Source organism: Hippichthys cyanospilos, chromosome 20 (genome assembly GCF_059441005.1).
Source record: "Hippichthys cyanospilos isolate Australia breed blue-spotted pipefish chromosome 20, RoL_Hcya_1.0, whole genome shotgun sequence".
NCBI lineage: Eukaryota > Metazoa > Chordata > Actinopteri > Syngnathiformes > Syngnathidae > Hippichthys > Hippichthys cyanospilos.
In genome coordinates, this window is record NC_142388.1 from 7,045,550 (window position 1) to 7,071,635 (window position 26,086).

The 26,086-nt window shown below is 39.0% G+C and overlaps 1 protein-coding gene across 1 annotated transcript in view; it reads left to right on the forward strand.

The window, feature by feature from the left end:
• Positions 1–26,086, forward strand: part of lama2 (laminin, alpha 2) — a 130,971-nt gene that overhangs the window by 35,277 nt on the left and 69,608 nt on the right. Inside the window, exons 6-18 of the mRNA XM_088403944.1 lie at positions 201–380; positions 733–822; positions 3,239–3,356; positions 5,756–5,934; positions 6,009–6,108; positions 7,349–7,406; positions 8,043–8,145; positions 8,888–9,028; positions 10,657–10,821; positions 20,363–20,464; positions 23,281–23,492; positions 23,625–23,736; positions 23,901–24,014. Of these exons, the coding sequence (XP_088260070.1) occupies positions 201–380; positions 733–822; positions 3,239–3,356; positions 5,756–5,934; positions 6,009–6,108; positions 7,349–7,406; positions 8,043–8,145; positions 8,888–9,028; positions 10,657–10,821; positions 20,363–20,464; positions 23,281–23,492; positions 23,625–23,736; positions 23,901–24,014 (1,674 nt within the window). The remainder of the gene's footprint in view (positions 1–200; positions 381–732; positions 823–3,238; positions 3,357–5,755; positions 5,935–6,008; positions 6,109–7,348; positions 7,407–8,042; positions 8,146–8,887; positions 9,029–10,656; positions 10,822–20,362; positions 20,465–23,280; positions 23,493–23,624; positions 23,737–23,900; positions 24,015–26,086) is intronic.

The window sequence follows — 26,086 nt, forward strand, 5'->3', positions numbered from 1 at the left end:
TGAAAGAGTTGATGTGGTTCAAAAGCATCTGTGTTTGTGTGTGTTTTGATGTGACCGTCCTTTTTCCTCCTGCCAATTTGTTACCCAAGAGGCTTCTCACCTCTGCCACTATCAGTCAGAGTAAAAGACTGGATGCACCTTTAATGTTTATTTCATTCAGTTGTTCAATGTCACTATTTATCCGTCTTCCCTTCCTATAGATCCACACTTCTTTAATCAATGGTCGCCCCAGTGCGGATGACCCTTCCCCGACCCTGCTCAACTTTACCTCTGCCCGCTACATCAGGCTGGTGTTTCAGAGAATAAGAACGCTCAACGCGGACCTCATGACGCTGACTCTGCGTGACCCCAAAGATATCGATCCCATCGTGACGAGACGGGTGAGGGCGATGACACCTTGTGCAGTTTTTTTTATTTGTTTGTTTCATCCCGCTTGCATGGAAACACATTTCCCTAAGCGATTTTAATTCCTAACAATCAGAATCAATGAATTACTAGCCAATAAGGATTTTTTTCCGCCATAAAACTAATGTTCAAATTAGGGCAGCAACAAACAATTGTTTTAATAATCGATCTGTTGATATCAAACCATTATTTTTTTCTTTTGTCTGCATAACATGCATTAAAAGAAATTGCTGGTTTGGCCAAATGAACAGAATCCAAATTTCATATGACAATAAAACACTTGAATCTTTTATGCTCATAAATGCTCCTTCTGTTGTTTCTCCTCAGTACTACTATTCCATAAAAGACATTTCCGTTGGAGGGATGTGCATCTGTTATGGTCATGCAAAGGCCTGTCCACTCAACATTGCTACCAAGGTAAACTAAGAAACCCGTCACATTTCAGATGACAAAGACTCTTAGAATAAGATCTAGGAAAAAGCAAAAAAAAGTCGCCTCTGGCTTTGGTTTTCAAGTGCCGCCGAGATATCAAACTTTTTCCTACAGGGGACGCAGGTGTTGTCTGGCATGTGAATTGAGAGTTTTTGATAGCAGACACCTGATCTTCTGCGCTTACCCTCACGCATTTGTGGCCTCTTGTCCCGCACGTGTCCTCAGGCTGAAAGCAGCTTTACTCCGATGTAACAATTATGTTACTTGCTTTCAAGCTGATGTCATTGAATTACAATGATATCATTTGCTTACAGAGTGCCAGATCTTTTTCTCCGCTGTATTCTGATATCTCCCTTAAATTACAGCAATGTATAAATTTCCCCAAGTTTAATAGGGAAAAAAAAATCTATGCATATATTCAAATTATTAGCATAGCTTCATAATTAATTATGATTAATTTATACATAAAATGGAGAGAATTATTCCTTTCCAAGCACAGTTATTAGAGGATATTTCAAGACTTTAAATGATTTAATTATCACTGCAGTGTGTTATATTATTTTAATAGCCTGTATTTTCTGTTTTATCACCCCATCATATATTTTTTTTATTCATCCCCTGTCTTCTCTTGGAACGCTCCAAAAACAGTTCGGTTGAAAATAATGTAAAAGTATGGCTCAAGAAAGGACCCAATGCGTCATTTGTACAAGAGAATCTCAAAATTGGACTGTTTTATACATAATAACATTTGGTTGAACTGAGCTTAACCCTTGTGCGGTATTTTATCCAATGCATCAAAAGGAAAGCATTGAAAGAGGACACCAGGGAGCTGAAATTTCACCCGGATGGTGACATGTCACAACCACTGTTATTACACTAACTGGAGTGTGCCAGCCCTTAGCTTAAATACTGCGAGAATGATGTGGAAGAAAATATCGCGCAGGGGTTAAGCTCAAACTGAGTAGTATTCGTTGTGAAAATCTCAACATATAGTATCTGAATCCAGACCTAAACAGAATGAAAAGGAGTTTGATGTGGCGGAACAACAATCAACTAAATGCTCAAAAATATGGCTGCAAAAGGTAATTACCACAATTTGTAAGTGGCCTATCAAACAATAATGTATACACAAGGGACAGCAATAAAAAATCTTGTTTCCCTTTTCGCATTATCAGCCGCACTTCCCTGAGAGGAAAGAAATCATAACAGTTTGAGCGCAATACTCCAATGAAAGACATCTGCCAATTTGGAGGCTTAGTAATTCAATTTAGTACTTTGTGTAAATTGGTTGATGAAGAGAGGCTGCCAGATTGAACAGAGTACAATAGCTCATCGCGGGCCAAGTTTGGTTATTTTGGCACGAGTCGGTTGAGCATGACGCCCCCCGTGCTTTTATCTGAGACAAAACGCTTCGGTTCTTGGCTTGGGGCGGCTTTTGTGCTGAGCGCGCATCCGAACAGATGTTCGGTGGACAATCAGCAACAAATCAGCTCACAGGTCTCCATCGTATCTGCCCTCTGAACATCTGTCCAGGACATAACCGCAAGGATGGTTGACCGTGGTGAAGAGCTCAATGTACTGCAAAAATATCAGTCAGCCTGTAACGGCTGGATTCTTTTTTGATTAAATCATGTTTTTGGATCATTTTAAAGGAAAAAATATAGTATTGTCTTTATTTGTATGTGTTGATGAAACATGTTTACTCCAGTACAGGGAAAATGGCCGCCATCTGATCTTCTTATGTACTGCAATATGATGCTGTGTAAAGTGCTTAATTGGGCTAGGAACCACATTTGGTCTCACTGATGAACTAAATTCTACCTCCTTTGCCAATAAGAAAATATATTTTTGGCACGAGGCACACAATATTATGAGAAACAGTAACGGAGCAGGTGGTGGAGAAATGTCCATATATGGTGCACACTGGTGCACCGTATTATAGGCGCATTACCGCACATTTGGTGTAAGAAACAAAAAAAAAAAATCAACTTCAATTCTAGATTCAAAACTATTGAGATTTTGCTAATACTTTGTATTTAAACATTGGTAGACATATAAGGTATTTTTCGAACTATGCGGTGAAAGTACAGCTAACTGGAATGAATTGGAATTAAAGATGACAAACTGACATAAGTCGACATCCATACATAAGTCACACTTGATTAGTGTTAATTTCAGAGAAAATTGAAGGATTTTAAGTGTGCTTTATAGTCCACCTGAAAAATAGTCATTGTAAAAAAAAATATATTTTTTCAGACATTCTTAGGCCTTTAACAGATTCCGGTAGCTAAGATTTCATTAAACAGAGAACCAGCAGAAATATGTGCCCTTAAAGTATTTTAAGTGGAGTGTAATCAACACGTATTTTGATCACATACTTTGATCTTGTGTTGTTATGCAGAAGTTTAGCTGTGAATGTGAACACAACACATGCGGCGAGAGCTGCGATCGATGTTGCCCTGGTTACCACCAACAAGCTTGGATGGCAGGAACCTTCGTCACCCGACATGTTTGTGAGCGTAAGTTCTACAACCCCCCCCCAGAAAAAAGAATACAATCACTCCTTTGAACTAATTAAGCTCTTTGAGCATTTTAAATTGATAAAGGAAAGTTACGTAAACATAAAAAATGTTGTGCAATCTACAATCGGACTTAAGTTAAAAACAAAACCATCCGCCTAGCCCACATACAAAAAGAAAGAAAAAATGGCCGGATCTACAATAAGCATTCATTGTCATACTTTTACAATTTCTTGCATAATGTTTTTCACTTTGCTTCAGCCATCTTTCATCTTTGTTTTATCCTGTCTAACTGTTGGTTTAAGCTTGACGTATCCACGAGCTCCTCGTGGCTCCATGCGTCAAAATGACGTTATTTCGGCAACCATGCCCTTCTGCGAGCCAGATTTTCCGCAATCCATCCCTTTCGTAATTTCTTTACGAGCGGAAAACATGGCGGACGAACTATTGCTTATCGCCGGTACAAACACCTTTGTGATTGGGCTGAAAAGGACTACCGTGACCTAAATACAGTAAACAACTCCTCGCGAGCACCATGTTGGGGAGAAATAAAGAGTCTGGTAAGAAAATGCCTGTTTTCCAGAAATTGTGACAGAAATAACACAGATCTTACGTCTGAGAAAAGATTTGAGAACCGCTGGTAGCTATATGAAAACAGAGTTCAACGAAAGAAAGGCTCCTGTTTCTTCCCCCACGCAAGGTTTCAGCCATACGCCTAAATCTGACACCACTGATGCATGAAACGCTCATCAGACAAGCGCAAGAGAAACACTGACTGATGGCAATATTAAAGGAAACAACACGGCATGAGTCAAGTGCATTAAGTCACAACCTTTACAACCCTTGTTAGAAGTGATCAAAAGCTGGGGGAGGACAAGCCGTTTGAATGGCAGCCCACGGGAATGCCACGTCCAGGAGATGCGGTTGCGCGATGTAATTCCCGCCAGCATCTTAGCACAACAGCGGTGCCAACCGCAAGATCAAACCCGGAACGTGGCCCTGGATCGATCTTGAGATCAAACCGTTCTCCTCCTCCCTGCTATTATTCCATCAGGCCGATGCGCGAGCTAACGCTGATGAGTGCTGTAGGCCTCATTGAGCATGCAGAAACAGTGGGAGGAGGGTCCGAGCCTGCTAATCATAGGCCTGTGATGTTTGCATTAATGTATAAGCCGACTACACGTAGATGTGCGCGGGTGAGGCGAGTGGGTGTAGGGTCACATCCTTGGGTAATAAATTACTTTTCTAATGTACACGATTATATACTGCATATCTGCATACTCTGAGACATTTGACACGCTTTGTACTTGTCATGTATTTGATGCATCAACTTTTTGCTTGCTTTGCTTTTTTCCTATTTTACGCTCCCAGTGGGACCGCTAGTAGTAAAACGAATATCAAATGCTGTAAGTTACGTAGCTCAAGAAAACGGTTCGACGGTCATAAAATCTCATTTGTACTTCAAAAAGAAAGTTTTCTCCGGAAAGTGAACGTTTATGTCTTTAGAAATTAAACAAAGACTACTTATGAAATCAAGGCCTAAATAGACCCAGTTACATTTTCATACGATCAACTCACGACTGAATCTTTTTAAAATCGATAGGAATAATAGTATAATAATAGCATATAATGTTAAAACCTTGAAAACTACCATGGTTCTTTATGTGCTCTAACTTTATGCCCACATAGAAGTTTTTGGAATATTTGTTCATTTTAACAGCTTTGAAAATAAACCCTTATCAGACCATGCCTATTGAATTTAATTAATGAACTTTGGAAATACATTGGTAGTGCTTTTGCGTAATTTATCCAGCATTTTATTACTGGCCGGAAAATTTCATTAATGCAACTTATTAAAATAGATTAAAAAAAAAAAAGCTTCAAATTGTGATTAATTTACTCTTAATTTGAAAAGATAAACACTCTCTTAAGATTGCATTGAAAAGCATCAAATAAGATACCTACAGAAATCATGTTAAAATTTCATTTGACCCCCGAAGTGGCCTCATAGACCATCATCTGAGAACTACTGCGGTGGTAGATTAAAAGAAAGCACTTACACACTAAGCGGGTGAAGTAATTAGAAAAAAGAGACTATGATCATTTGTAGCTCATTCACACTCCCTTTTATGGTGCTTGACTGTTTGTAAGCATTCCAGAAGCCTGCTAGGACCAATAAAACAATATTGCATATGTATTACAAGCAAAAAGAAAATGCTAACGTATTACGTTCAGACGTACTTTATGTTCTATTTAAAATGGGTCAAAAATGCACATGCTTCCTGGAACAATGAACCAGGGGGATGCTGACTATGAACCAAATGAATTGTTTACAAGCAAACATATGATGTGTAACAAATTGTCATATGTCCAACCCTTGCGTCTGTCCTTGCTTTTAGAGTGTAACTGCCATGGGAAGGCTGAAGAATGCTACTTTAATCAGACTGTTGCAGACCTATCACTCAGCCAGGACATCCACGGCCAGTACCGAGGGGGTGGAGTGTGTATTTCATGCCGTGACAACACAGATGGTATCAACTGTCAAAGCTGCGTTAGCGGCTATTACAGACCTGCGGGAGTAGGTTGCTTCAAGTGGAATTCAACATTAGGGTTTAGAAGTAAATGTTAATTGTTTTTTTTTGTCCTGTTGAGGTGAACGCTGACGATGACAACCCGTGCATCCCTTGCTCATGTGACTCGCATGGTTCCGATGGACAAACATGTATTGAGGACTCAAGTCAAGCGACGCCTTGTAAGCAAGATTATTTTTTGTCTACATGAGACAGAAAGACTTTTGTAGTCGTGTTAGTTCAAGATTCAAGAGCTTCAAGAGTTTTATTGTCATATGCATAGTAATATTACACAATGAAATTCTGTTCACTTAGCCACCCAGGCTACGTTCCATAATCGAGCAAATAATAAAATAGGCAATAAAACGAACCAAAAGTAGATGAATAGACTTCTTCCCCATCTTGTTTATGTATTTTCAATGATTACAAAATCTATTTACACAGGCAATGTTCAATTAATTTTCCTAATGCCAGCCATTAAAAAAAAACAAAAAAACTGTCAACCAAATTCAAGGATTCTGACATACCAGTTAATGTTTTTAAAATTTTCCCCAGCTTAACCTCCGTGCAGTATTTTGTCCAGTCATTTCATCTTTACATAAATGCCTTTTTTTTTTACATCTAAGGGAAAACATCAAAAGAAGAAGACTATAGGGAGCTGAAATTTCACACAGATGGTGACATGTCAAAGTTCATAATGGCTCAACCGTTTAATTATCACAATTTCAGGAGTATAGCATCGTTTGGCTAAAATACTGCAAGACTGATGTAGAAGAAAATGAACCAAAAATGGTCGAAACATTGTACAAGGGTTGTACAGTTTTGGTTAAACTTCATAACTTTACATTTAAGGACATTTTTTCCCCACTAAAGAAACGGAATTAGGCTAGATTCACACTGCAGTCTGAAATTCCGCTGTTTTTGCCCCAATCCAACCGGTATCCGATCTTTTGATGACACCGTGAATGCCACTTATCAAATGCGAACCAGGCCACTTGTGGATGTGGTTCTAAAGTCGATGCGTATGCGATCTTTTGACATGTGACTTCAATCTGAACAAAGTCGCCGCCTTGCACAACTCTACGCACAAAAGTCGGGAGCAGATTGGAAAAAAAAAAAAAAAAAAAAATCAAAGCAACAATAGCTGACGAGAGAAAGAAAACCCAATGAAGGGAGAGCGAGGTGTGAGAGAGACGTTGCTGGCACTGCACAAAACATCATATTGAATTTCACAAAAAAAGCAAAAAAAAATCTGAACCCTAAAACAAGATTTTTCAACTGCAGCATATTTCATTTTTTATTTCATGTGACTAACATGCAAACACTTGAAAGAAAGCACAGCTCTTCGCCCTTGCACGCTTGTTTTTAACAATGTGTGTGTGTGTTCTTTTCTGCCTGCATCTGTGTGTGTTTGACTGACAGCCCAGCCACCGGGGTCATGCCGTTGTAAGGAAGGGTTTGGCGGCCTGCGATGTGACAGGTAACACACACACATCCATACACACACAGAGACGCACACCCATTGTGACAGGTGATCTGAACCTTTCAGCTGTTGTCGGTTTCAATTAGTGTTTGAAAATTGCCTTAAAAGTTTTCATTAAAACTTGCACCGATTCACCAATATACTGTACTTGGGACGACCTTTGACGCCCACTCATTAAAAGCTGCATTTGATTTATTTTTCTTTGTATTGTCTTTTTATAGGCTTTTGTTGCCCTATTTTGCTACTAAACTGGCGCCGCCCCCAAGGAGGAAATATTTTAATTTACTCTGTCACCTTAAATCAGTTAATCTTCCTGTAAACCATTCAGCTAACAATTAAGGCCAAGACAATAAGCAGCATCGTCAACTAATTTTTAACGGCCGACTCTCAATCGGCAGTTAATTATGTGTAATGTTCCCTCTGAGATGCGTGTCACACATGCACGCTTTTTTTTTTTTCCCCCGCTTCGCAAGGTCAGCTGTTTGTTCTCCACCGGAAGTCGTGCAACAATTCTACTTTGAGTGGAGGCCACTATCAGGAGAATTGACCCCATGATCTACCGTTTATGGATTTCTTTTTTTAATACTCGTCATCACCTTCAATGGTTGTGTTATTAAATCCATTTGTCTTTAGGTGTGCAATTGGTTACACGGGCTACCCAAACTGTCAGCCGTGTAACTGCAGCGTCGAGGGAAGCAGCAACAGTGACCCGTGTACTTCACCCTGCGTGTGCAAGGTCATATAAACACGTACACGGACAATTAATAGCTAGCAAGATTATCCATTATGTCATTTTTCTGTTAGGCACAGAATGAAAAGAAAAAGTCAGGGAAAATGGAGGACGTTATTTTTTTTCTGTTTATAGCTTAAGAGTGCAGTGGCTCCACTCGTGGGTGGCCTCGATAAATTCGCTCTCCAACCGATTATTTGCTAAAGGCTGTAGTACTTTTCCTCAGGCCAAATTCCCTTTATGAGCACGGACTTTTTTATTGTCTAATTCAGTGGTTCTCGAATGGGAGTACTCGACATTTTAAATAAAAAAAGAGGCATGCAAAAATCCTTTAAAAATAATGATTACATTAATTGTTTTAAGAAAATCAAAGTTCAACAGATTTTAAGTTCAGTAGGTTATTCAGTTACATTATAGTAAAAACCCAGATGCCACCTCTCGTTACCTGTCGAGTTAATTGTTTTTATGAACACATCTCTACTATGATCCCAAAGGAGGACAGATTTTTCTGTCGACAAATATTTAATACCTATTTCTTTTTGAAAACAGGTCTGACACTTTATATTGGTTATTTTTGGGGGACAAATATTTATTAATAATCACAAAACAATATTACTGTTTGGCTAGTAACGAGCTACTCTTTCCATCTGTATATTTGAGATACACTCATAGGCTATTTCATAATCTCATTTATTATACTCACAAGGCACTTTTTATTATTGTCTTTTTATTTATTTTTTTTCAACAGGAGAATGTTGAAGGAGAGAATTGCGGCCGTTGCAAGCAAGGTTTCTACAATCTCCAGCTCGACAATCCGCGCGGCTGCGAGAAATGCTCTTGCATGGGCGTAGCGAGCCACTGCTCCGCCTCCTCGTGGGTTTATCAGAATGTAAGAAATGGCACACAAACTATGATTAGGATTATCTGCCTTTCTGGCTTTCACAAGCAAACATTGTTCAAAGCTGAGGAGGAGGCGGAAGAATCCGCAGAGGGTATTTAACTGCAGTTCAGTCTTTGTAGAATCCAAGTGCGGACACAGACAGCTGCTAAGTAAGATAAGTGAGGTTATTATTATAGTGGAAAAAGCAGAAGGCAACATGAAGAAAGAGAGGAACCGCAGAAACGAATGAATTGATATCAGTTTAACAGCTTTGCAGGCTATTTCTCCTGGATGTATGATTTGGGTAAAACCAAGTTAAATGTCATTGTTCCACCCGATTAGTATATAAACAATCACAAAGGAAAACACCTGATCGAGACGAATCCAGGTAGAGATATAATGTTTTTAATTTCAATCCTCAAAGCAAAATATTGCTCTTTGTAAATTGTGCAAGAGTGCCTAAGAAGAGACATCGTCAATAAAAGAGAAGATGAGAGTCAAAAAGAGGAAAACACTTTTTTTGATTGACAGGCGGGGGGATGGGGTGAGGGGACGTTGACAGAATGACAGTTTTGATTTAGACACTGATAGTGTGTGTGTCTGTGTGCATGCCTGTTCAAAAGGGTAAGCCAAGGTCAGGTTAATTGCATGACAGATGTGTGTCTGAGGTGTTCCTTACACACACAAACACACACATGACATGTGACAGACGCGCACAATTTTTAAACACCGTTTCAATTCGATACAGAACTCAGTGCTAGAAAAAAAAACATCGCCTCTTATAGGCACTTCATGGTATTAGTACCTTTATCAAGGACTAATTTGCATTTGATTAATTATAATTCATATGGTTGATTCATAAGTAGAAATCAATGAAAATATTAAATGCGGTGTGTCGCTGAATTTCAAATGAGGTTCGCTTTAAACCAGGGGTCTGCAACCTGCACCTCCAGGAAGGTAAAATCAGCTTTCGGGAAGGAAAAAAACAGGAAATTGAAAGATAGTGCGGCCTTCCAGATTAACAGCACACATTTTCAAAGTAAGATCTAACAGATCATTAAAAACTAAAGCGCTTGAGGAATTCTAACTTGAAATTAATGTCATTTTAATGACCCTGTGTGTGAACAAGGATGGACTCAAACTTTTGCTCTGTCTGGTAGTTCTCTTCTTGAAACCGTGGGTAACCACGAACTCCGCTAAAAGCTTTATGGCGAACGGCAAACGTAAACAGGAAATACAGCATGGTCTTCCAGATTAAAAGCAGATCTCAAAATAAGATAAGAATGGTAAATAAACAATACAAACGCTCTGTATAACTCTCAACTCTCATCTTAATGCCTCTGTGAACACAGATGGATTCAGACGTTGGTTCGGTCTGCTTGCTTCTTTTACTGAAAAAATTATGGTACAACCTAGGCTAACATAAGCTGCTGTAAGCAATTTATTCAGCTGCTAACACCCTACAGATTCTATCTACAGATTCCATTCTCCTGGTGTGGTCTTAGCCGTGGGAACCGGGTCAAAATGGCTCTTTGAATGTTATAGGTCGCCGACCCCTGGGGACGGTGTCCCAATCTATTTTTACCGTTTTATTAGAGAACTTAAAAATCAAGGTTTTTTTTTTTTCTGTTGCACAGGAGAGCACGCTGACTGGCTGGTACCTGAGTGGAGATTCAGGTCGGAGGGTGTGGCCTATTCACAGGGAGACACCTCAGTATCTGAGTGTCCACCATGCAGATGTTGTGGACAACCTTGGCTCTGCTTACTACTGGAGTGCTCCAGATTTCTTCCTGGGAAACAAGGTGGGAAGAGAAACAAGCTGTGTTGATGAATTACAGTATATAACTTTTATGTGATTGCAAACCCATATACAATAGGAGCCTTTTAGAGAAATACATTTTATTGATTACTGTAAAATGTTACACACTAATGTAAAATATGGTCCAGCAAAAGCATTTTCTTCTCTGTACTTGTGTACTGTAATTTACAGTACTTTGATTTTTTTGGTATCTTTTATTAACTGTTGTCTTCTTCAGAGAAAATGGGGACAACAGTGGACACAAATGAACCGGTTGGGTCTCACAGAAATATCTAACAATGTAGCTATACATTTCATGTTTAATTGAAGTTAAATTACTGGATTTTGCAGCCAAAATTTGGCTTTGCATTTTAGTGATTTGTAACATCATAAAGTGCAAGATCATTATTTGATTTATTCATCATGATTACTACTTCACATCCAGCAACAAGCCACACTGCAGCAGGTTATTTTGCGCAGTTCCATAATCCAGCACTGACAGGCAAATTCATAGTTTGTGACCCAAGGCTGCATCATTAGGATTGTACTGCACAAACAAATGTGTGTGATCTCAGAACGGACTGTCTGAAAGCTAGAACATACCCAGCCGGGAGACCCCCCCCCCCCCCCCCCCTCCCCCGAGCGACGCTTCTCTGGATCTGCTTCTGCTAATGTCGACGACTTGAACACGTGCCTCGTTTTCTTTTGTCACTGTAGCCATGATTAGACTTTTAACACTTGAGCTGGCAAATAGCTGGAGTCCATGCTTGTGAAGTGGAGTTGTTCTTCCACAGCAGACTGCCTGTGATGTTTGTCTGGGTGTCATGGCTTCAAGGAAGAGACTGCTGCTGCATTTCATTACTTCAGCGCCCGAAGGCCCCCCGGCTTGTCATTTCGTTTATTTGTCTGTACTTCTTCCCCTTCATCCCTCCAACCATCCACGTTGCTTTTTGCGGGCCTCTTCCTCTAACTCACTCGGTCCCTTCAAGAGTCCCATTTTCTCTTCTCCCGTTCCTTAATCATGCCTCAGCTCCTTTCCTTCGGTATCCCGCTCAATTGCTCTGTCTCTTTTAAAGTGAATAGTTGTTTGCCTGTTGCTCTCCTGAAGAAACTGTATTCTTTTTGTTACGCGCAGATTTGTCTATTGAATGTAAGCCCTGAAGTGGCTTCTCTTTACACCAGTGAACAATCAAGTTGCTGTATTTTTCAGACCATAAGGCGTGTTTTTTTGGGGATATTTCCACACTATATGTCAGATTCCGCAATATGCCTGAATGTGGCATTCAAATGGGTAATCAACTCTTTTAGCCATTTTTAGCAATAAAAGGTTCACCCATCGTTTTAGCCACTTATTTTCACAAGGGTTGCATTGCAGTCGAGTCAAAAACGTTCATTCTCACAAACATAAAGACATTTATACCTAGGGACAATTTAGATTTTCCAATATACCTGCCATGCATGTTTTTCAGTACCCAGAGAAACCCTTGCAGGCACAGGGAGAACATGCAAATTCCACAGAGTTGGGCAGAGTTGGCAACCGTCATATGAGACGTGCTAACCAATCATCCACCGTCACTATTTTGTCTCTAATACTTTTATTAGGAGCCTCAGCCTAACACTGAAATATATTTCGGAAAAACATATAAATAAATACCTGGGTTTGAATGTCTGGACTCTCTTTGTGAATGATAATTAAACTATTTTTGTGTCCAAGTAGTACTTTTAAAAATACATTTTTTCAGTTGCTGTCATCTGAAAATGACATCACATATGCTCAAGGCTCAGATAATGACCAGATAATGAATCACGGCTTAGCTTATGAATGTCACGTGACCAACAGGTGAACCATAAGTGATTGCTCATAATTTCAGATCAAAATAAGTAATTGACCCCAAAAAAGGTGTTATAAAACCAGACGGAATTTGGTTATGAAATGTTGACACTCCATCCTAACTTTTGTCTGAACCTTAACCCTAACCCTTTCATAAATGCCGAAACCATCATGGTCTTCAACAAGCAAAAGAAACGCAACTCTGTAAACAAAGATAACCTGCAAAAAAATCTGGAAAAAAAAACACAAACACCCTAAAAACTTTCTTCAAATCAATCACTTGAGAAATTGTGAGAGTTGAGAGCGAGGTTTAATCCATCCCATTGGGTGAAACCCGGGAGCTACTGTGGATTCAAAATCATTTGTCTGCTGTCCCCTTAGAGAATGTGTGTGTATATCGCGGGTCACAGTTTTATTTGGATGATGTTCAAATTGTGTATAAATCACTGAAAAGACAGTGTCCTCTGTACCGCAAGTAACACTACTGCGCTTTTAAGGGCTAAGCTAGGCGTGAGTTTGCAGTAACTATTCTCTGAAGTTTAATCAAACTTCATGATGCTGAAAAATACAATAACAATCAAATACTCTTCACACAAGTAATCATTAATCTTGGGATGCAGAAATACGTGAAGTATTATTTTGAGATGAATTGTTTGATAGAATGTCCTGGCGTCGGTTTGTAGTTTGTGCCATGAATGTCATATTCCATTACAAACATATACAAGCGCAAGATATTCTCAGACCCTTATCAGCGAGATAATGATGTGTTTTAGTAGCACTGGGAACAAGAAAGCAGAACCGATGCATCTGAACATGAGAAACAAATGGCGCCGTCTACTCTCTATCCGCGTATGAAAAAATGATTATTTGCTTGAGTCAAAGATCGTGTTGCAGACGTGACACACACGCGCACACACACACACACACACACACACACTATTACATTCTGTTACTCCAGAGCGTGTCATTGAAAGTGGCATGTGTAATGACAAGCTCGCCATGGCTATACGTGCGTTTAAGTATGTGCGTGACAATCCCCTCAATTCATGCATGACCTGCTGCGTGGTTCAAGCCAAGGATGCTCATTGGCCCATCAGCACGGTTAGTGGATGCTTATTGGTCCAGAAAGCACATTGGGTATTTTATTGCTTGTCTGGGTCCCACAACTGCTCATTCACAAGGATGCTCTCAAAGCTTATCTGTCAAAAACAATGGATGCAGATGACATCACATCGTGTATTGTTTCGCACTTCAGTGCAAACTTTGAAGTTTTTCTTTTTTTCCAGTTTTGATTGAAAAATGTTTGAATCTTTTGGTGCTCAAATAATTTGCATTATCTGCACACAACCATGAAAGGTCTCATCCGCACAACGCTAACATGATAGTAATGATTAGCAGTCCAATTGATATTATCGCATACGTAACTATTAGGCGTATAATCACCGCTTTGAACAAAAGTAAACAATGTATTTTTTAGTTACCACATTTTTCAAATAAGCCACAGTTAAAATCATTGAATTTTCTCAAAAATTCGCCTTGCATGGTTGTCAGCTTTTCAGTTTATATTTACTTCACATTCCTTCCTAATTACTCCCAAAAATGTGATACTTTACATCAGTCTACAAATGATTATGCGTCAACGATATACAATCTTATATAGGATGGATCTAGAATTACAGTTGGTTTTACAATCCTGTGTGCCTTAAAACTTGGTTCGACCCTTATATGGAAATTTCCCAAAATATGGGTCAACAGGAATGAACCATTCAATAAAAATGCACATTTTTGAGGGGTGTGCGAAAAGAAGGAAAAAAAACAAAAACTAAAGTCAAACACTAAAAGTTGGTTCATTTTTCCCGCTCTTTTCTGGTGTAAACTACACTATAAAATCGAATATTATGATGTAAAAGTTATTCTTACATTCTCTCAAAATTAGGGTTCGATATTAATTTTTCACTGCTTTTTGAGTTTCTTGTACATATGTGAACCTGAGCTGAAAACCTGAGACCGAACTCTTTTGTTGGTTTTCTAAATAAATAAATAAATTGCAGGCAACTCCATTTTGAAAAACACACTTTCGCAGCATAATAGTTTTGTAGAAAGTAGCGTAAAAAATAAACCGTCTTAGAAATCACTTCTTGGTTTTTCGTCCTTTTCTCGCACTGCTGTAAAATGTGTTTTCATCTCATATATCGAGCGGTGTGGTACTTGCATTGAATCCCAATTTGTCTTTAACCCTCGTGCAGTATTTTGTCTGATCATTGCATCTTTACATTTCACATAAAAGGAAAAGCATTTAAAGAAGGCACGGGAGCTGAAATTTCACCCATATGTTCAACATGGCATGAGCACTTATCACACTACCAGGTGTGTGTCATCCTTTGGATGAAATACTGTGGAGGAAAATGACCCCCAAACTATCAAAGCTATATCTTAAAAAAATACATATCCAAAAATATCAAAGCTAGCAGTCAAAACAAAGTCAAATTGACTAAATACTATCATTCACCTTGTGTCAAACTGCACAGATTCACCGTCACTGCAGATTACAAACTAAAAAAAATGCTCCTCCCTTGTTGGGAAGGAGTGACAGGGTTATAGACAGATGGAAAATAGTAGGAGACAAAAAAGAATGAATATATATGCCAGTGTCCTCACTGAACATAAACTCTGCTAAAACCTGACACACGCTAGCATTGCCTTTCACATCAAAGTATTCAAAGTTAGTGTGAAAATCTGTTTTCGTCTGATTTATATTCCCTGCATGGTGCTTTGTCCAACAACACCCAAACACAAGACAGAACCATGATCCTGTTTGTGTCCCTGTGACATATCACACTTTGATAAATGAAATCGCTTGTTTATTTCGTGAGGTTTTTTTTTTTTTTTTTATCTGTCAGGATCTCCAGCCGTCACCCAGCCTTAAGAAAATGGACGTGTGAGACATTGGTGTGTGGCGTTACTTCTAATCTGGTCACGATGGCATGAGATGGATTTGCCCATTCTGTTTTCTTTCCTTCTCTCTTCCCTCTTCATTTTTTCCCACTTACATGGCTGAAAAGCTGCCCTTGCATCAATCACTGCAGATTTGCGCCGCTTTTTGTCAGCCAAATAATTTGCTGCCTCACACACGCGTTTGTGTGTCTGCGAAGTGCGCTGCGCGTCAATCCTGCGCTCCCCTCGGAAAAATAAGTCATTACTCAGTGATCCTATTCACAAATATATTCATCACTTAAACATAATAAAACAGGGTATACAGTCGAGTAGAATTATGGGATTAGACAAAGACTAAACCCTCATCGCTAATTGCCAAAAAATAATAATAATAATTAACTCTATTAGTGCCAATCATTATTGTAAAAGGAACCCTCTAGAGGGCCAGTGTACTTAGCATTTTCGCTCATCTTTCAAGGTCGACAGAATATTGCGTCGCCGCAAATTATGTAAACATGGGTGTTATCATATGAAAGATTGACTTCCATTCCTTACTTTGAATTGCATGTTGGTAATATCTGTGTTCTAAGTGTGGAAACACAGCCATCCAATGATCACAGTTGCCACTACAGTGCTCAATTGGCTTATATTAGGTAAGCGTTAGTCAAGGGTGTCAGCTACCCTCCATAAAAACATATTTGATGAGAATTGTATTATTATTGTTATTGCTATTAAAAAACAAGAATTCTTGTCCTTGGCACTGAAAGAAACGAATCCTGACCAACCCCTGAAATGAATGTGCATTTGCTCCCTTAGTCAACATCTTTTTAATACTGATGTTTTTTTCTTCTCCAGAGTATATGAGCACATTTTCGCAATTAAACATTTCCTACAGAGGCCAATTGTGCTTCCTTGTGTCACTCCTGTTGTTGTTTGCTGTAAAACAAAGAAAACATCAAGCATACCTTAGTGAACATATGGTAATGCATAGATAGACTAGACCCCGCTACGCTAATGAAAATTAGCGCTAATTTACAGTAACGATAAACACAACACAAACAGAGCAGCCCAGATACTTGTAAACGCATATCAGATTCACGCCTGTATGTAATGTTTTATTGTGTTATGTGTTATTCTTACCCATCAACATCTTCAACTCACATGGGCTTTATGTATGAATGTCAAACTGAATTGAAAATTAATGTACCAAATTTTGGAAATTAATAAATGTTGAGACCTATTTGTGTGCCTTATAAGGCTTCATCAGCCCTTCACTACCTTGAATTCAACTGCGCTTTATGTATGGTTGCCATTCTGAAATGAAAATTCAAATACATAATTGCAAATTTTTTGAAATTACTGTACATTGTGGACTATAAGACACACCATAGCAGCAAATATCGACCAAAAATAAACAAAAACATTTTTGGGGGGCATGTATAAGTCGCATTGGACTATAAGCCACAGATCTTCACCAGATATTTCTCCTAGACGAGATATAATTTTTCTTTTATGTTTAAAACTTTTTTTCAGCGAAAGATTTTTGTTTTTTCAACATTTTTGGTTGCCGACCCCAGCTTTAGGGTACGATTCCTGCGCATAATATTACTCCCTCGGGATCAAGTAGTCAAAGATGTTTTCATAATTTAAAAAAATACTCCCTGGTAGTATGATGTTAAAAATAGGTCAGAATAACACGTTCACTTGCTTATTCAAGGCTCGCTTGTCATGGGGGGGCTTCGGTGGCAAGGCCACGGGAAAACAAGTGATTGTACATGTCATTTTATACCTAATGCAATTTTATACCTCTCACACGCACTTCACAGAATACAATTTCAATGTTAGGTGTTTTAACTCTCCCCTGTGTTTTTTATTGTAATCATTCCTTAACCCCCTCCATCAAGTATAAACCTAAAGTGATAACCATATGATAATCTTCACACAGCTATTTTGGGTGAGTCCATTTATAAAAAAATGCTTTTTCAAGCTGACAGGCTTTGCTGGTACAGACAGCGACGTGAACTTTCTGATTGGGGTTCTGACCGCGAGGATGATACCTTCTTCCTCTTCATTTCGGTCACCAGAGTTAATAACAGGCTTAGCGAGCTCTCAAGGGGGATCGTACTAATGCCTTTTGTAGCTGCCAGTGTGTCAGCGCCACTATTGTTCTTTTGTTTCTGTCCCCTCTAATTCCGCTCTCCCTTACCATGCTTTCAGACTTTCTTGCTCTTTTCTACTCCCCACGGTGACTTCCTTTTATTTCCTCTCCCCAGTGCGGCGATTCGGTCATTAGGTTGCCATGGCAAAAAGCTTTGATTACTTTCCACATTGAATGCCTGAAAATGAAGAAGTTGCGGGTATGGAACATCTGACACGTTTTCTTCTCCGTGCTTGTAATCTTTGGGAAAAAAAAAGAGCACTTAAAACGAACTTAAATGCGCTTTGTATGCAAAATGTCTGAAATAATTAAACATTTAATGAATTCTGCGATGGTGAAGTATTGTTTGAGATGCTTATTAAAATTACAAGCATTCATCATTGTAATTTCCCCTACATGTGTGTGAAGGTTGAAATGTAGTAAAAAAAAAACAAACTAAATATTGAAACCTGGTTTTAGATGATTCAGAGGTCATTTAAAATAGGTAAACCAAAGGTGTCAAACTCAACTTCCGGGTTTCTCTCCTCAGCACACCTGATTCAAATGATAAGCTCATTAGCAAGCTCTACAGGCTTGAAAATGATCCGAATTATTTGAATCAGGTGTGTTTGAGAGAGAAGCTTTTAGACATGCAGGACACCAACGGAGGTAAACAGAATTTGGAGCGGCAACAATGTGGGTCAGTTTTATTTATGTTTTATTTAATGTGTGACTGAAAATTATATTTTAAAAATATATTTTTGTGGGAACTCTGGGGAAAAGGTTGAATTTTTGCTCAGTTTAAATTTGTGGGCAAGCGAATTGAATGAGCTGAATGTTTTTAATTCGAATGAGGACATGCAAATCTTTTATGTTTAAAAAAAAAACATAGCTAGAAATTCTGGGAAATGTTCACTTTTTGGTCTAAGGGTTCCCGGAATGTTCAAAATTTCAAATGGAAACAACGTAAATGTGTAAGGTTGAGCATACCATTGGAATGAATGCTAAACATTTGGTGGGAAAAATTACCTCATCGTAAATGAATTGGTCATTTTTGGGTAAAAAATGTAACATTTGGGGAAAACCATGAATATTTGAAATGGAAACAAAGCACTACCCCATTTCATCCGATTTTGGAAAACGCTAAAACAAGATTGATGTGAATTGGATGCATTATATAGAAGCATGTCGCAAATATAAATTCGAAAAAAGGAAAACGCCTTCACAAATATTTGAGCCGCGGCATTAAAGAATCACTGCTTGCGTCAGTATTTGCGCTATTACTCTAATAGCCAATTTATCGTCTTTTGTTGTGTCTTTTACTTGTAAAGTGCCGCTATTAAGTGCTTGCTCCATTTGATTAGATGGGCCATTCGTACTGGAGGGCATGTTGGTTAATCTGGAGGAGATGATGCAGCCCGAGCTCTGCTCTGCCTTTCAACTATGATTTTACTATCGTCCAGAGTCCAAATCCGCAAATGGGGTTAGATAGAGAATAAGTGTTAGTCAATAAAACGCCCAGTACAGTGTGTGTATATGTGTATGTGTGTGTGTGTGTTTTCATTCAACTGTGAAATGGGTGATTCCTCCTCCAGGTCTAAGAATGAGTGCAAAAGATGAAAGAGGTTTATAGAGGCATTAAATCCACTTCTATACTTCTCCCTGCAACTTTCCCTTTCCGCGCAAAGATTAGTGTCGTGCTCCCCTCTTCCTCAACATTGCCCCTTTCTGTCTGTTTTTATGGCCATCTTATGCCTACACTCCGACCCCCTCCCTCGTATGCCTGTTCAGGTTGCAGAGAAAGGAATAAATTCTGCCATCATGCTGACACAGCATTGTGCTATCTACTGTAAAGCCGATTCTGTATAGTTGACAGAAATATCCGCGCTCTTATTGGGTTTATACAGTATATAAAGTTTTGTAAATGAGAAACCATCCATCACAAGTTGAATTAGACACATAAATAAACATAGATATATATAGGGGATTTTCCATGATTTTCCATACTTCTTTCCCGCAGACCGATACCAATACAAGTACTCAGTCATGATAGGATACCAAGTAACAATACCACACATACATTTAGAGATAAATTGCTATGTCCCAGTATAGCATTTCACGACAGTCAATTTTATATTCCACTTTATTATTTCCATTCTGTAAACGTAAAACTGCCCCATTAATTATATTGTCTTTACTTGCAAGTAGCAACACCTTGGAAAAAAAGCCAAGTTTCCACCGAGAAATCTACTCTACTGTACTGTACAGTAGAGTAGATTTTCTGTTTGCCCATCCCTATATCAGTACTATGTACATATTGATGCTACAGCAGTGTATGTATGGTATTCACCCACAGTGCCCGTCTTCTAATATCAGGCTTTAAACCGTGTAATTAAATATTAGTTTTCTTAATGGCGAGGATTTAGAAGACATTTTTCCTATTCTTATGAGAACCATCAGTATAAGCCCACATTTGCGGCGTCAGCAAATCCTGCTAAATAGTTTATCTAATAAACAGGCATACCCACACAATGCACAGTAATTTGGAATCCAATGCCAAGTCTTTTAGAGTGATGTTTCAGCACATTGCTTGTGCTGCATTGAAATTTGTGTCTTATTTGGTTTTGTATTTTTTTTTTTCAGCTGCCAGCCTATGGAGGGATTATGGTCTATACTGTGTCTTACACTGTGGATAAGGACGAACAGACTATTCGGGTCACTTCAGAACCAGACTTTATTATTGAGGTAAATGCTCAATTTCTTTACTCACCCCCAAAAGCAAACTTTATTTATTTATTTACGGTAATTTCCTAAATAAAGGGTGCACTTGTGTATAGGACACACCCCAAATTTTGGGGTCAAACTCTGGTATTTTCTATGTTATCGTGTATAGGGCACCCAAACAGTTTGGTGACAATGTAAAACTAGAGCAATTGCAGCGCAAGTTCATTTTATGAAGAATACTCAAAGTTGTGCATTATCCGTCTTCCACCAATATTATGATTGTATGTATATTCCACACCGCAATTAAAAAAAACAATTCAAATGGAATACCTTTCTTATAGAAAGAATATATATAGAGAATACCGTTCTCTGAGTGCACACAGCCTTGCCACTCTTACTTGAGTCAGCTAAAGTTATTTTAACCTTTACATAATCCTTTCCGTTTTAATACTGCATTCCTGTGCGTGAACAAGGATGAACTCGGATGTTGGTTCAGCCGGCTCGCTTCTTTCATTTAAAATAACCTCGGCTAACATGAACTGCTGTCAGCTGCAACAGGCTGCTAACAGCCAATTGACATCTGCCCTCTTGCTCGTCCCGTTACAGTAATTATTATAAGTGAGAATATGATCGTTATAAAAATCACATTTGTGCCTCAAAACTAAAATAACTAACTAAACTTCCTAAAGCTATGTGTCTGACGGATTAATCTTTGTTGGTGTAGAAAAAAAATCTAATCTTGAAGTTATGGTTTATATAACGCATGCATGCTTTTGCCCTCCATTTTGTGTTTATATTTCGGGAATTATGGTTGTTTGTTTCTTTTTAATTTTTCTTACAATACTGTCTGGATATACTTTGCTATTTGCCCCATTAAAAGCACACAACTAAACACATAATGGATGCGCAATCAACAGCAAAAAGCAAACCGCCAACACTAATTCATGAGGGTTAACAGAACTCATATGACTAAACTGTGTGTGCATGTGTTACACAAAAAAATAACTCCACAACTACCATTCCTTTAAATATTTGAAGGAATACAGTCAGTAAAATGGTTGAAAGGAGAGCATAAAAGCAAGCCAAGTGAAATAAAGATAAAGAAAAGCTCCGTAAAAAGAAATGTTAATTAGAATGTATGAGACTAATTGGATGATAAAGTATAGAAGGAGAAAAGATTGCCGTATAGAAAAAGAGCCCGAGATGTACAATCAGTTATTTAAAGCCATGTCGGTGAGAGTGACAGACTGGGAGGAGGAGAAAAGGAAGAAGACAAGCGTCGGCCTTGTTGTCAACAAAAAGCTGCTCGGAACGATGACAATAACGAACCACCTACATGCTGTCAAGCTGCTCGCCGTCTCTCTCTTTGCTGTCTGTCTCTCAGCAATCAACCCTCCCAACAAGCGGTATTTGTATGACAGCCCCCAACAAACATGCATACCGCATTGTATGCTTTCTGAACGGATTAATACACAATCATTCTTTTGTGTATTCACTTCCATGTACCTGCAGAAAACTACTCAGACGGTGTGACATACATCCCCTAATCAAATAAGTCAAATACGATCCATAAATTCTTGCCTTGTGGCTTTTTCAGGATTGTGCCGCGTCCTTTAATAATTCAGTACATCTGTCACCAGTGACACAAACAAAAGTATCACATTTCTTCAAGTGGTGGCCTACCTCAAATCAATGTTTATTTATTTAGAAATTCAAGCAAGTCCACTGAATGGGATGAAAAAGTAGTGGAGAACTACCTGAGGTTAAAAAAAATAAACCGGTAACCCGAAACTCAAAAATAACACACTCTACGGTGCAGTCTCCAGTTTCAAACCCGTTGCCGTAGTTTAGGAATTTTCAAATAGAAGCATGCAAGCAAAGCAAATACCACACAGTTATGTGTTCTTCAGTCACACTTGAGAAGAACTTTCTAAAGAAAATTTGGTTTCATTTGAAGAGTGAATGCTACAAGTGTATTCAGCTGTTACATCTGCCACTCATGGTGAAGGGCATAGGTGTCAAATTCAAGTCCTCGAGGGCCGGTATCCTGCATGTTTTCCAGTTTCCTCTCCCCAAATCACCTGATTCAAATGATTAGTTCATCAACAGGAGCTTGAAAATGATCCTGATCAATTGAATCAGGTGTGTTTGAGAGAGGGTTCAAAAACATGCAGGATACCGGCCCTCGAGGACTGGAGTTAGACACCTATGGTGCAGAGGCAAACTGAAGACTAAAGGCTCACTGGATTATATAGTGCACCGGTATATACGGAACACAGGGTTACACGGTGCATACAAAATGGTGCAGGGTCAATTTTTGATTCAATTTAAATATTTTATTATGCCTTGCATGCTGAAAAATAGGGTAAACCTTGTCGTGTAAACCGCTGGGTTTGAAGGGCGCGTCTCATTCGTATCTACCTATAGATTTTTACTTGTGAATCCTGGCCCATAAATTGTACGCAGTATACACATCTGCCTCAGCACTACTTCTACTACTCGTCTCCCTGTGTGCCCGCCATCTCCTCTCTCAATTAGTTGTTATTTAATGGCTTATTGGCATGGTGGGCCGACGTTCTCCCTCCCTACCCTCTCCATCAGCGCTTGTCACTCTGCGTTAACCGCTACACGCCATCGATCTGTTCTCAACAAGAGATCTTCAAATACCCAGGCTAGGCTCGGTTCACTTTTCATCGAGCGTTGGAAAATATTGACAGGACTCGCAGCTCTTCATCTAACGATTCTTAAATAATTTCGTCCAAGATAAGTCGGATCTTTAAAGAATGTAACTTATAAATTAGAACATGAGAAGGGAATGATATTCTCCTCTCTGACAGGGCAGTGGGATGAAGATTGTGAAAAACCGCTACGGACTACCCCTGTATCCGTCATCGCCAAGCACTACTATCATACATCTGCTTCCTGAGAACTTCCAAATTTCAGACACAGCTCAGCCAGTCAGTCGCAGAGACTTTATGAACATCTTGGCAAACATGACCAGACTGATGGTCAGAGCTTCTTATAGTACAGATCCCAGTGCTGTGTACAGGTATGCCTCATCTTTGACTCAATCCATCCTACACAAAGGTCTCAACAAGAACCTTTTTTCACCCGACAGATTAGCGAGTAATTATTTTTAACAAATGATGGTTTCAAAAGTTCAATATTTACGTTTGTGCAGACTCCACTTATTCTCAATGCAAGTAGCTAATCCCTTCGCCAAAGGACAGTGGAAAGCATCAGCTGTCGAAATGTGCTCTTGTCCTCCTGGCTACGCTGGAACATCATGTGAGGTAAATATAGGAAGTCTTCAGTTTGCATCCAGCTATTTACAAATGCACCATGACTTGGCCAAGTCATGTTTTGGGCGCTATACTGGAATAATACCTAGATTTACAAACACACTAATTTCTCTTGTCTTCAAATGTCTTTTTTTGAATGGCTGCGCCCGTTTCAGGCTTGTATTGCTGGATTCCGAAGAGTGGATGGAAATCTCTACGACGGCGTGTGTGAAGCGTGCCATTGCCATGGGCATGCCACACAATGCCACCACATCACAGGCCACTGCCTGGTAAGTTCATAGCCATTCCTTTTAAAGTGAATGGTTTCGCTTTCTGAACACCCACACTGACACACAAACGGCCTCAAACGTATATTAAATCATACTTCCATGGACTTTCATTGGACATGCGATTTTCACGTATAGAATCTTGAATATTGATTCTGAAGGTGTCAGTTTATGTTGTAATGTAAGAAGAGAGGGAAAAAGAAAGTTGTGCACCAGTTAGCGTGACCATTATTTTATTGACTAAATCATTAAAACATCACATTCCAATAGATGGAAGTACTATAACGGATGGAACTCCTACTCTATATACTGTATTTATTATTTTAAAAAGGACCTGATTTTCCCCCCATTGAGATTAATTATAGGGAAAAATGCATGAGCATATGAAAATGAGGCTTGCTAAGGCAAAATGCCAATGGAATAATGTAATTCGGGACCAATGAATTGAGGGCATGTGGCATGCTTCACAGTATAGCGTTGCAGTCCCAAGATCACGTGGAAATATGTCCTCTAAGTCACTAAGCAACTCGTGGACAACATCAGAGCAAGCGTTGTGAAAGAATTCCCATATTTTCAGAAAATAAAGTACACGAAAAAATTCATTTATCCAAAAAAACTTGATGGTGCGCAGCTTTTCAGTTTTATTTCAAACGTCTTTCATTTCCCTATCACCTAATGGTCTGAAAAACTACGCTTACTAGCGGACTTCACATCTGTCTTCTAGTAATGAAAAATATGAATAAAGTTGGAGTCATTTGCTGAATTAATGAACAGTAATGGGGAGTCTTTTGACCCAGTGAACCTTCTTATAACTCGGTGCATGGTAAAACCTGGTGCGCATTAAACTTGGTGAAACCCATAAATGGAGCTTTCCAAAAATAGACCCATGAATTGAGATCGCACCTTAAAATCCGGTGTACCTTCTGGTCTGAAAAATACGGTTCTTTAAATAGAATACTGTCTTCTACATAAGATTCAAATGAATAAACATCTTAATGTTGCTTTAGTTGAATAAAGTTTACATTTGCATTTTTTTTTTTAAATGTGCAGTAATGGTGGCTTATAACCCGATTCACCGTATTACCCGGTGCACGTTATAACCCGGTGCGGCCTATAAATTGAACTTTCCAAAAACTAGACTTGTTCATTGAGACCGTGCCTTATAATTGATTGTGCCACATGGTCTGAAAAATCCAACGCACCATCGAAAGGCCGTTTGAGAGATCGCGCAATAATCATTCATATTTTACACACACACACACACACTCAAATCATGTTGGACTATGCGCACACACACAGAGGCAAACGCACACGCTGCGAAGTGCCTTGTGAACAGGAACATGAACACTGTGGCAGATTGGTAGGTGGTTTCTTTTTTTTCGCCCCCCATTCGCTCAAACACACATAGCCTGTGTGAGACAGCTTGACAGTTAATCACTCACAGACGCACACACACATATAACACATGTTTACATATTCATCTACAATGATTGGCAGACCGATAGATGGCCAAAGCAGAGTGACTGAAAATTCCTGCGGCTCTGTAGGTTAACGCGGCGTGTGCTTGTGTCAGCAGTGAGGAGATATTTGATTTCAAAAGTAACTGTACTGGAACATGAAACACACACACACACACACACACACACACACACACATTTCAGCAGTGTAGTGGCTTTAACAGAATAAATTCCATTTTTTTAATCACCAGGACAAGCCAATTGTGTTTATTTTATATATGTAAATTATAATGCAATGTGTGACAATGAGTTCAAATGATTTCAAGTGATTTTCTAAATTGAATTCCCGCCGTGTTTGACTTTCACTAATACTCCGATTTGCTCCTCGATTATGAAGCACATCGGTTACAAAGTTCTGGCTCATCTCATTGAGCCCTAAGTGCTTGGTTACTATGGAAACAAAATACGATCTGATGCTCGGTCTGTACCGCATCATTAACCTTCAGGTCCCCGGGTTTGTTTATCTTTTTACCGGCAGCCTCATAATAATCTGCGAAAACGTCAACGGAAACCTTAATGTTGTTTGTCTAGTCATTTGTTAAAGTGCTTATCCTATTT